Below are 12,219 nucleotides of genomic sequence, written 5' to 3' on the forward strand. Positions count from 1 at the left end.
TTATAAACTTAATTATTCTATTTTCTGATTGAAAACAAAATTTACAATCTTAAATAAAATACATTTTTACATACCTTTTAAAACAAATTTACACCACAGAGTATCAATAACAAATGCAGATAATCATTAAACAAACCATAAGTGAAGTCACCTGACGGAGCTAGTGCCGAATTTTGAAATCATCACTTTACAAAATAAAAATAAATACACAACTACAAGTATCATCAAGTATCTGTAGGAGAAAATTGCTAGCCACATGGTAGCTTTAAAACTTATTTCACTTATAAAAAAAAAATCCTGTTTAACTTGATTCTCGAAGTGATAAAGGTATATTTAATTAAAAGTAATTTGCCTAAATTCACAATCAGGAAATAGAAAAGAAAATAAACAATTCATCACCCTTGAAATAAATGTGAGTAAAAATGTGAGTCATGAAAAATCTATTCTCATGACATCAAAAGAAGAATTCATCTTCTTTCATTTCACAAGAAATCTTCACACTTGACATTGAAAAAAAAATAAATATCAATAACACTACATTAAATACACATTCATACTTTATAGATGATGCTTTATTTATTACAGTGAAGGGATTTTCACTCAATTACACACACACACACACACACACACAAACTTTGCTTCCATTTCAAAAAGCATTCTAAGCACTTGAAACTTTACATGCACATTTAAAGGATGATAATATGTATAATCAAAAAATAATCCTGTTATGACAGGACCTGTAACTTTGTCCATGATTATCCATAAATTGCATAATTTCATTTTGGTGAGAAAACTAACCAGTCTTTGTGTACCAACAAAACTTACAAATGTCTCTGATGTAAAATATTTCAGTTCATCTGGTGATTTCTGTCAGATAAATTTCAAATGAAGTATTTAAAATGTATGCCAATTATTAAGAATAAACCCTAAATTGAATCCTAAAGTATTAGACTAGTTTCTTGGCTTCAAAGAAGCTCTTTAAATGCCTCATCTGCCAGAATCCTGTGACCAATAGAATCAATGTCTGAGCTATAGACCACCATAATACTCTCTGGTTTGTACTTTCACTGGTCTGACGGAACCTCTCCTCACGGTACTGGAATAAATAACAATATTTTTTTTTCATTTGGTCATGTTTAAAAATGCAACCTTAATAGTCTAATCACAAAAATTACTTAGAAACAGGAGCAAAAAATGAAGTTCTTTTTGCTATTCAAAAAAGATAAGCTTGAGTTTCCTGAAAAAGACTGAAGATCTGGAGAACATAAAATACATATCATATAAAAACAGAATATGGAAGACCTTGCAAATTTATATGTAATCATTTTATGCAATAATTGTGTAATTAATATCATATACATTACCTTCAACATAAAAACACAAAAAAAATAAAAAATTTATGTACAAACTAAAAAAACTGAGCAGAACCTTTTTGTTGACATCCCCTATCCCCTCCTAAAAAACATTTAAGAAAACCCCAAGTTATTCAAAATGGAAACACAAAGTAAAGGTGCAAAATGGTATCATATGATAATGTGTGAAAGTTTTATCATTCCATACAGTCCAAGTGGTTTTAGAGTAGTGGCAAATTAGAAGATGCCCCTAGGTGTCCCCAATGACAAAGTCGATGTTTTGCTTTAGGAAACCCAGAAAGTCAATCGGACAGAAAAACAAAATAGGAGACATGTGCACAATGGCATCATGTAATAAAGAATGAGCAAAAGTTACATCACTTCCCATTCAGTGGTTTGGGAAAAGCTGCAAATTAGACATGGGAATGAGTACAAGGACGAACAGCATCATTACTATACACCACCCACTTTTCAAGTGGGTGTGTGGGGGGTGGGGGAGGGGTATTAATAAATTCTGAAATAGACTTACTCTTTGATAATTTTGTTCTTTGGTAATCTGCTCTACTTGATCAAGGAGTTGTCTAATTCTAAGCTGTAATTCTGATAATTTATCTTTCGCTTGAATCTGGGCATAGTCAACAGCATGTTCTCCTACTTGGATGTCCAAGTGTACTCTCTGTAATGTTAATGTTACACTATAAACAACAGGGATAGTACCATATAACTAGAAACAGTCATGCTGGATAATTTTAGCATCATACGAAGTGTTATGTCATTTATATTAAATCACAAAAATGTACATAAATATATATAAGACAGAATTTCCATCATTTCCCTAATTGTAATATTTATCAATAGAGTAATATTGTTTGATTTGACTTATTGAAATTATCATTCAAAGTGTCACAAAACTTAGTACAAATGTAATTGCAATAAAACTTGTAAACGTGTACTAGTCAAAAGAAAAAAGCAAATGTGCACCAACTTACCAGCTGTCCACTAGCAAACCAAGCTGATGAATTAGAGTGTAAACATATTATGTGTTCTCCTGCTGTGTGGGAAGTGAATGTAAATCGTCCCTCAGCAGCATAAGTCTGAAATAAATAAAAGCAAACAAATAAAAGAATATGATGTAAATTTGAAAAAGAATTAAACCATGCAAAAAAGAAAGCCTTACCCATGCACCTATACTGCTCACTTAAAATGCATTATAAACACCAATAAGCCTAAGGTTTGTAACTGTCTCCTGTCGAAAAGTTTGGTGTTGTGTGGTCTTTAGAATTAAGTTAAACAGAAAGGCTATCAGGATACCTGGAGTTTTTGTTCTCACAAAATATCTGTAAGATTCTGGAAGATTAGGACTTACACTGTATACTACTTTACACCGATTCTTAACAAAACAGCAAAATATTGAAGTGTACACATGCATTACCAAATATATTCAATGAAAAAGGAGGAAGCATTTGTAAAGAATTTTAAAAAAATACAAAAAGAAAGAAAGCAAAAAATATCAATCTACCAAGGAGATAGGCATAAATATATCTATAAAAGACTGTTCAACATTTATCAAAGGCAAAAATAAAAACTAAAAAATTTACAGATATTCTACTGAGGTCAGCTTGATATGACCACAAATGTTGAAATCAGAATGGTGGTTAGGATGACAAGTACTGTAATGAGCTAAACATAGGTATGTCTTATATTCCCACTTCAGCATTTTTACAGTCATAGTTTCTGGCACAGCATAAATGTGATTATACAAAATAAAAAAAAATACATCTACAATGCATCTTTTATTAATACTGTAGGAGCTATTAAGAATTTTGCCATTAATTACATGTTTAACTTAATAATAAATAGCCCTTCCATAAAACCAAGGGCCCTCAAGCCTGTTTCAAGGGACTGAGAAAACTTAAGCAAAAAAAAAAATTAACAAAATCTTACCAAACAGCCCCATATCCAAAAGATATCAACAGGCATGCAATAAAAAAAAGCAACACCCAGCCTAAGGTCAGTGGAAAAATGATAAAAGACCATTCAACCACATCCAAAAGTGGTCAGCAGTTTTTTTTTCTTTACTTACATCTTTGAAATTACAAAAAAAAATCAATAATGCTTTACATCTTTTTTAACAATTTGGAATGCTCATTAGAATCTTGTGAGCTAACAGTTAACTGCATATTTAAGGAAATTGTCTTTGCTAAAACACGGTTACTAACAGTAACCAATGAGGAGTTATATTGATCCAAACAATTGTTTGTGAATATTTTGTTTCAACCTAGCTTTAATAAAGACTGAACTATTTTGAGATTTGATTTTCTGATACCAAACTGACCACTCTGGACATTGACTCACCCTAGATAGTATGATTTTATCATCAGGGTCTTTAACCTCCACTAACATACCCAACCCTGGTGCAGAGGGCTGATATTCTTTCACAGAAAAATCATATACTTGAACTTTGTACTTTCCTGTAAACACAATGCAAACATGCAATTTAATCATTTTTTCACCTCTTAAGAATAAAACATTGCAGGTATTTGGCTAGTTTGATACAAAATTAGATTTAAACTAAATTGCAATTGAATGAACAATATACAAATGTACATGTATGTACACGTAGCTTCAGAATTTAGGTTATATATACATGTATAAAGGCTTATCAAACTAGCCAGATCCCTGAACAAAGCCCATAAAAGTTTCAACATATCATACATGTACATTTTTGTAACTGAAAGACAGACTAAGCATATTTAAGAATACAGAAATTATTTTTGTTTAGTTTTTCCCTCCAAAAATACAAGAAACATATCTAGATACCATAAAAGGTGCACTGAGGCTTTTTGGTATTCTAAAGAACTACCAGTCCAGCATACCAGTACTAGGACCTACTAATGAGGTATACAGATATGTTGAAAATTTTAAGGTCTCTATACATGAACACTGTGATATATTCCCATTCAGCTTACCCTTGACAAAACTACTTTGTCATCTGGATCTTGTATCTCTACATGCATGCCCCATCCAGGCACCGATGGAACATAATTATTTGTGTTCTTGTCAAAAACTTCCACTTTATAATGTCCTGCAATGATGTCGTTATTTTAAACACATGAGTAAGAAGTGATGTTTGACATGCATGTACATAAAATTTTCATACATGTGAAAATTCTTGCTGTATAAATGTGAGGCTGCAATAATCAACAAACATAACAATCTGCAGTACAGTGTGACACTGATCTCCCTGAAATCAGCAAATTAAAAATAAACTAAGGGCTCTAGAGAGCCTGAATTGCTCACCTGGTTAAAAATAGTCTTTATAGCTTTCTAAAGCTGGACTCTTGACCCTACCATACTGTTGTCACAAGAATCATTTAATTAATACAGAGCATCTTAGTTATCCACCTGGTTTTCATATTATAAAACAAATCTCTTCTTGTCATTTTTTCTTTTCAAGGGCAATAACTCCAACATTGAGCAACAGATCTTTATGAAAATTTCAGCATAGGTTGGTCTCACCATGCTGATAAATCCCCCTCCCCCCAGAAAATCAATTTTTATTAGTGGTGTTCATGTTTTCGACAGATAAAAAATTGTTAAGGTTTTCCAAACAAACATTCATGCAATACAAATATATTTGGTTACAATCCATCCTACAAGAATAGGCCTACAGCAGTGCTAAACAGCGCTAAGCTTGTCATAAAAGGCGACTAAATAGTGCTCAGAAACCTAGCCGGGGGCTAAGCGCTCTGCCCACAGAGCAACTGGGATGTGTGCCTCAGGTGGTGGAATTTTCAGATAGCGCTGTATTCAGTGGGCCTGACACGACGTTACTATGTCACATGTCAAAACATGCCGCTTCGTATTTAAAGTATTATGTAAAGATTGATCTGTGTATTAAAAATGTACATTTCTGTTTATGTTTACATGAATTATTTGTAGATAAATATTTTACCTTTTTTCTTCTTTTGCAGTCATTATAACTTTAATACCACTTTTTTATTTTTCCCTTTTAAATCAACAAAAAAAAATTAGCCTCTGAGCTATCAACTGTTTTTGAATATTTGCATAATTCTACAATTTGACCCTTATGGTCTATTTTTAGTAATGACGACCATGTTTTTCGCCACATCAAAATTCCCACACAAGGATTGCTAAAAATATCCTAAGGAACATTCATGCAAAGTTTGGTAACCATCTATTGAGTAGTTCCAGAAGAGAAGATTTGAAAAAATTTTATGGATGACGATGATGGACACATACATTATTTAGTGATGGCAATAGCTCACAAGGCCATGTGAGCTAAAAATATATTGACAGATTTTTAAGTATATTATTAATCCAACAACTGCAATTTACAGACAGCTTATGTTACTATCACTGTAGGTCTACAAGTATTACTCATCGTGCAGACACACTTAATAAATGATTAAAACTTTTATTACTTGGTTCCTTATAAAAAATCAATTAGCTTATAAAATCACTTCTAATCTAACAGTACACAATATGTACTGTTTCTTACATGTATTTCCCATTAGAACCTTGCGATCTGAAAATACTATTAGAGAGTAAAAGCTAAAACATGGTAATAAATGATTTGACATGGCAGCCTCCAGCTTTTGGAACAATATTCCCAATCATTTGAGGATTTTAGATATTGTAGAAAATATTTAGTCACAATTGAAAACTTATTTATTAAAGCAGGCATATCATGACTTTTTATGAACTTTTACTAGAGTGTCAGTGAAATTATTTTATACAAATGACATATTTACACATTTTGTAATTTTAATCTGAAGCATCATGTAATGATTGTATGCACTTTAGCTTATTTCTAATTATTTTTATTCAAATGTAATGATTTTAGTATTTTTAGGTCTTTTCTGGAGATATTTTATTTTCCTATGGCATCCCTGTGCAGATCTGGGTGTTAAAAGAATAGGCCTGCAGCAGCGCTAAGCTTGTCGTAAAAGGCGACTAAATAGTGCTCAGAACCCAAGCCAAGGGAAAGATGCCACGTTCCTTGCACGTCAAAGATCCCTACTGTAGTATTCTCCCGGAGTATGAACCATAGGGCTCCGCCACAGGAGGCTAAATTGCCCGACCCTACCCACCTCTCCCTATTTCCAGTGGCAATCAAAATTTTTTCGACCCCATTGTCCTTGTGTCCCATCCCTTTTTCATTTCATGTTCATTTTATCATCAAATTCATGTTCATCGTCTGAATATAGCTGAAATATTGCTGCTCGAACGTTAAACCCCAACAAACAAACAAAACAAACATTTTTCCATACTGTATAGTAACCTGATTAATTTTCTTGATAGTTCCAACTTCAGATATTTTAAATTTCATATTTTGATGTTTTTTTTAATTTTTAATAGGTCTTTCACTTACAATTATTATTTTTATTTTCAATTTTTAGAGTAAATTTTGTCATTATTCAAGATTACGTAGCATTTTCATGTTTGTATTTTATTTTCGTTTTTTTTTTATATTGTAAATTGCTTAGAGTATTTGTAATTAGTCAATGCGATATATAAATACTGTAAATAAAAATAAATGAAAAAAAAATCTTCTGAAGGCTTCAGCATCATTATTTAGAATGAAGAAAAATCTCTTAAAAGAGGCAGGTTGCAATTCCTCTATTCCAAGATGCAAAAACCAAAGTAATTTAGGACAGTGCAGGACACCTGGCCCTTTTGATAAAATTTATAAGCACTATACAACATACACATGTATATGCTCTTTTCTGTCGATTTTCTACACAAAACTTAATGCTTGCATGAAGTACTTACAAATTTGCCCTTTTTGACCTGTATTATCCTGCTATTATCAAAAGCTGCTAGTAACAGTACATATCAACTAAATATAAGCCAGAATCTCATCACAACAGACAAATGAAACCATTTCTCAGTTTTCAAGGGTATTATGACTATTGAATTATAAACATGTGAACAATAGCCACATTTAAAAGAATTATTTTGACTATCCTGCTACACCCATCTCACTTTATGGTCTTATTTTCTAAATAGAATAATTAATGACACCAATAAAGAGTTGTATATTTTAAGACGACACTTGCAAAGAGTATTTTAGTGCGACTTCTACGGTATACAAAAATGTACATTGTATATACCATTGCTCTCATACAGTAATTTATTATAAGAGAGTACAAATTGTTTATGCATGGTGTTGAGAACTATAATATACTGTATGATGTTGAAATGGATTATGTACGACCTACTAAATCAAAGTTTTCTTTCTATGATGCCTCGCATGAACTACATTTGTATGTAATGCAGTGACATTTCCATAGAGCTATGATTATAGTGTTAATTTTTTTTTCAACTCTGCTCAGATATTTTATGGTTTAGATGTTTTAAACTATGTACAGGCATGCCATTCCTAATGGCCTGAAAAGAGAGAGATCAATGTTAAAAACAGAGATTATACACAATTTACAATGATGCATATTCGGTGGTGGGTTCATGCATAACTTGTGCTTTACTCCTTTTTTACCAGTATAAAAAATGACAACCAGGACTATTATGGTAATTTAGATACTGGATTCTGCATGTTTTATCTTTTAATAAGCATCCTGTATATGCAGTTGCTACAGTCAGTACAGCTGCTCATTCAGTTTTACACATTTCTGCAGTACTCCAGAGATTGGAGGGTTGGATACAACAGAAAGAACGAAGAATACAATATCAAGCATTCAAGGGAATCACGGCACATTTATTCCTTGTAGGTAAAACATTTATTCTGGAAAAATAATGTTTGATCTACAAGGAAACACATCAAATTGATTAACTACTGAAGCAAGAGAGGTTTATTCTTTCAACAATTCTCCAATTATGTATCTCTCTTCACTACACAAATGCCTGATTTTAATGTTCATTGAATCTTGCTATTTATCAGCCTAATCAGGTCTGAAATACTGGTATTTTTGTGCATAATCAGTTTCTTCGTTGCATAAGCATGACATGTACAAATACAACAGGCCCTCGTGGTCCTAAATTACAGAATACAGTACAGCCTCTGATGCCAGCGGCCAATGGTGTACAGCATTGTCAGTAACTGAGTAAGTATCACAGATGGATGCCCACCAGCCTTCTTTACACATTACTTACCTACGACCATTGTTTCATCTGGAATTTCTTCTATGAAACATTTTTTCTCAGTTTCGCCAATGTGGAAGTAAAGACCATGTGCGATAGAGATGACAAGACAAAATACGAAGATTGAAACGTGTATTTCCATATCGTCTTGATTTGTTGTCGTGCCGAAAGGAAGTGACACGTCACACATGCGCATGGACAAACTCAATGAAAAAATTCAGATGCAGTTTACTGTAAAGGTACCACATTGGGGAAAATCAAAAGAATTTATTGCAGGGACAAAGACCAGACATGGAAAACAGACAAACACAACAAAGAACACAAAGAAACTGAAATAATAAATACAACGTGATAAAAGTAAACCAGCAACTCGGACTCCACTAAAAAACTGGGAGCATGGACCAGGCATGATATGAAGTGGCATATATCACCTCCAAGAAAGGAGGGTCTTATCCACCTGCACCGCAGCATTCTGGACCAAGTTAAAATACTGAGTAAGCAGTTTCAATCAGCATTCAGTGAGAGGTGTGACATCGACAAAGATGAATTTAATAAAACCTGCCAGTTGGAAGGACAATTCCCAACTGCACTAGATCCAGTCATAAATTCAACTGGTATACTCAAGCTTCTGAAAGGTCTAAATCCAAACAAAGCATCAGGTCCAGATAACATCTGTCGAAAAATACTGAGAGAACTGGCTGACCAGATTGCTCCAATACTGACCATCATTTTCCAAACCTCATTAGATTCTGGTGATGTCACAGAAGACTGGAGAACTGTGCAACGGGAGTCTTCTGTATGTGCAAGTTTCTCAGTGAAAATGGCCAGTTAACACTTTGAAATCTGACTTAGAAAATAGCAATACCAATCTAACCATATAAGTAGTGTGATATTCCTTTTAATAAATGGTGGTAAGTGTTTGAACGTTCGCTGATATATTCGCTTTTCCAGATTTATGTGTCAATATCAACTACCTATATTCTGACTTAGTAACCTCATACAGGACACCCTGTTACGTGGTACGTCCGTGCACTGGGCTCTGTAACTATAACACTGTATAAATGAAAACTTCATTAGAAACACAGTTTATTTGATCAAGTACAAAGCCTTTGATATAAAGCAATGGTGCATATCGCTTATAAATGCATAACGCTTAATAACTTCAATATCAAACAGTATGGCAATGCAACTAGAAGCCAGTGACTGGCTATTAACCTAACCTCCTATTTAGCGTATAAAGAAGCCGAAAGGTCCAAATAAATCTAAACAAAAACATTCTCTGGGAATGTTACATTCCTGTGAGAAAACGGTATAACCGTAGATAAGTTAGAAGCAAAGAAGGTACAGACTGAAACAGTCTTAAAGCGTAGAGACGGTGTGTTACAAATCACTGGTACGACCTACTGTTGAGTATGCATCATGCATGTGTATGCAACGTCCAGGAGCAAGATATGTTTGCAACAGACACGAGAACGGCTCGAGTGTCGACTCTAAGCTCGGATCACTCGAACTGAAATCCTTAGAGAGCAGAAGAAGAGATGCAAGACTACACTTGTTATACAAGATCCATCATGAAGAAGTAGCCGTTCCTATAAACAATAGGCTCATAACAACAGCTAGACTGACAAGAAACATGTATGAGCTATCAATTCCATCAATCGGTATCGACTATAAAAATATTTTCATTCTTTCCTCGGACCATCAGGGAATGGAATTATCTGCCTCAGGAAATCGTTGGAGCCAAAACACTTGATGCCTTCGAAGTTCAAATGTCCGCCTAACATTAATAGACTCCTATATTGTACACAATTTTATTGAAAACAATGCTGACCGTTCATTTAAGTGTCAGTTTTTAATCCTAATCATGCGCACTCAATGGCAAAGTTAATCAATTTATTGATGGTGGCCATTTCCCGATAAAAGTAGGTGCACCGGAAGGGTAAGCGTCCTCTGCTTTTCTAGAAACACCCGCCGAGTTGCTCTTAAAAGGTCAAGTCCGGGGTAGACGAAAGAGGAAAAGAAAACTGACACATTGAACAAATCAGTTTTCATGGTGCAGATGGATACACTGTAACGATCCACGAGTTCATGATGACGACCATAAAACTTCTGTAGTGATGACTTCAATCTTGTAACAACATAACCCTGTTCCAGAAGCCTAATTGTATATGCAGATGCTGAAGGGGTGATGCCACAGATGAAAGGGAAGTTGACAATACGGAATGAAAATCGCTTCTGTCGTATAGTTTGGTCAATAGTTTTCGTTTACTATCAACCTCAAAGTGTAAGTCAAGATATGAGGCTGACTTCACAGTGTCTGTAGTATCCTTTATCTCAACTTCTTGGGGTAGAGGTTACAGACCACCAATTCAACCAATGAGCATTTGGAACGTACGCAAAAATAGTCCTACGCAGAAATTACTCCTGTTCCTCATAGTGCTGTGAAAAAAGTTCTCATCTTATTTAAAAAATTTAAACAGTTTCTGACAGGAAAAACATTTCTGTACATTTTATAGGTGCATTTTGCTTCTTGTGATGTGAAGCCTAATCTCCACAATGATTTTTAAATATACCCCTATCTTGTGAAAACACTGGGATTTCCCATGCTATTTATAGACCCTTCACTTCCGGTGACCAGTACTTCACTGCAAGTCTGCTAACCCCACATGCCATTCTGAGGATTGTGAGCTGACATATGTAGAATCATGCTGATATATAGTCCTCTGCAGGTTAAAGTTAAGGTAAAGTCCAGAGAAGCCATTGAATATTGTGAAATTAGCATAGAAGCCTATGGGAAGTGGAATTAGTGGTTTTTAGCCTTAAGCAGAAGCCATGGCAAAATGAAAAGTTTCTTGAAATAGCTTTAAACTACTTGAAGATCTTGTTAACTTTGCCATGAGAGGAATACACTACAAAAATCCTTCAAAATATGCATTTTTTTAAGTTATAGGTCCAAATTATGGAAAATTGGTCTTTTTGCCTGATTTTTATGTCCTATCTTGTAAAAAGTGTAGAAAATTTAGTAAAAATATCAAATATTAAACTTTGAGGGCTATATTTACCTAAATATGGTGGTAATAAGCACTTGAAATCAAGTTTTGTGTAGATTTGAGCAAAAATTAGGTTAGAAATGAGGAAAAACTCACTTTCATTACTGCGGTTAAGGCCATATAAGCATTCCCCTATGGCAACATGAAAAATCCATTATTGAGCACTTTTTTTGCTTTAGGTGCCCTTTACTGGTCATGTTGTAATGTAAAAACACTGTATTTACAAATTTAAAGCCAAATATATCACCTTTTGTGAAAATTTAAAGATTTAGGATTTTTGACATGTGATCAAGAAAAAGGGGGAGGCATGTCAGAAATAAATTTTTAAAAATAGACCAATTTCGCAGAAAATGATTACTGTTAAAACTATTTCTTCATTAATATTGTTAAAAAACAAGTTGTGATTGATATTTTTTATTTGAAAAGTCAGAAAAAGTTCTTTGCAAATATTTAATGCATTTAAGTATGGTAAAATATTGTCACTTTTTTGCTCGCACAAGTTGGTTACCCTATATTTAAAAATCAAATATTTAAAAAAGTGCTTGTCACATTTCACTGAAACTTTGCAAATGCATTCAGTATGTGTGTAGAAAGATACCTGTATAGTGATTTATTTTTTCTAAGACAAAAAGTGACTCTTTAGGTTACAGACCACCAATTCAACCAATGAGCATTTGGAACGTACGCAAAAATAG

At 33.6% G+C, this 12,219-nt stretch overlaps 1 protein-coding gene across 2 annotated transcripts; it reads right to left on the reverse strand.

Annotated features, from left to right (window-relative positions):
• On the reverse strand, positions 1 to 8,681 carry LOC148622294 (transmembrane emp24 domain-containing protein eca-like). Of its 2 annotated transcripts, none has more exons than XM_088572057.1 (5): positions 8,487 to 8,681; positions 3,708 to 3,823; positions 2,342 to 2,446; positions 1,882 to 2,028; positions 1 to 1,096 (listed from the first exon to the last, which is right to left on the reverse strand). In XM_088572057.1, exons 1-5 carry the CDS (start codon positions 8,668 to 8,670, stop codon positions 947 to 949), a joined length of 702 nt encoding a protein of 233 aa, XP_088428183.1. In that variant the 5' UTR covers positions 8,671 to 8,681; the 3' UTR covers positions 1 to 946. The 2 variants fall into 2 exon arrangements, with proteins under 2 accessions (XP_088428183.1, XP_088428182.1); XM_088572056.1 differs by lacking the exon at positions 3,708 to 3,823 and adding an exon at positions 4,322 to 4,437 and having other exon boundaries at positions 8,487 to 8,660.
• Positions 8,682 to 12,219: the final 3,538 nt, after the last annotated feature.

The sequence above is a fragment of the Perna viridis genome, chromosome 3 (assembly GCF_037379345.1).
Source record: "Perna viridis isolate PV_CMFRI_1.1 ecotype Kerala chromosome 3, ASM3737934v1, whole genome shotgun sequence".
Classification (NCBI taxonomy): Eukaryota; Metazoa; Mollusca; class Bivalvia; order Mytilida; family Mytilidae; genus Perna; species Perna viridis.

What these genes read in the sequence shown, in the direction of transcription:
- LOC148622294 (XM_088572057.1), bottom strand. Translation starts at nt 8,670, where the DNA reads ATGCGCATGTGTGACGTGTCACTTCCTTTCGGCACGACAACAAATCAA. An exon ending in AGATGAAACAATGGTCGTAG is followed by an intron (nt 3,824 to 8,486) that starts GTAAGTAATGTG and finishes TTGTGTTTACAG; the next exon opens with GAAAGTACAAAGTTCAAGTA. An exon ending in GGTTTGCTAGTGGACAGCTG is followed by an intron (nt 2,029 to 2,341) that starts GTAAGTTGGTGC and finishes TTAACATTACAG; the next exon opens with AGAGTACACTTGGACATCCA.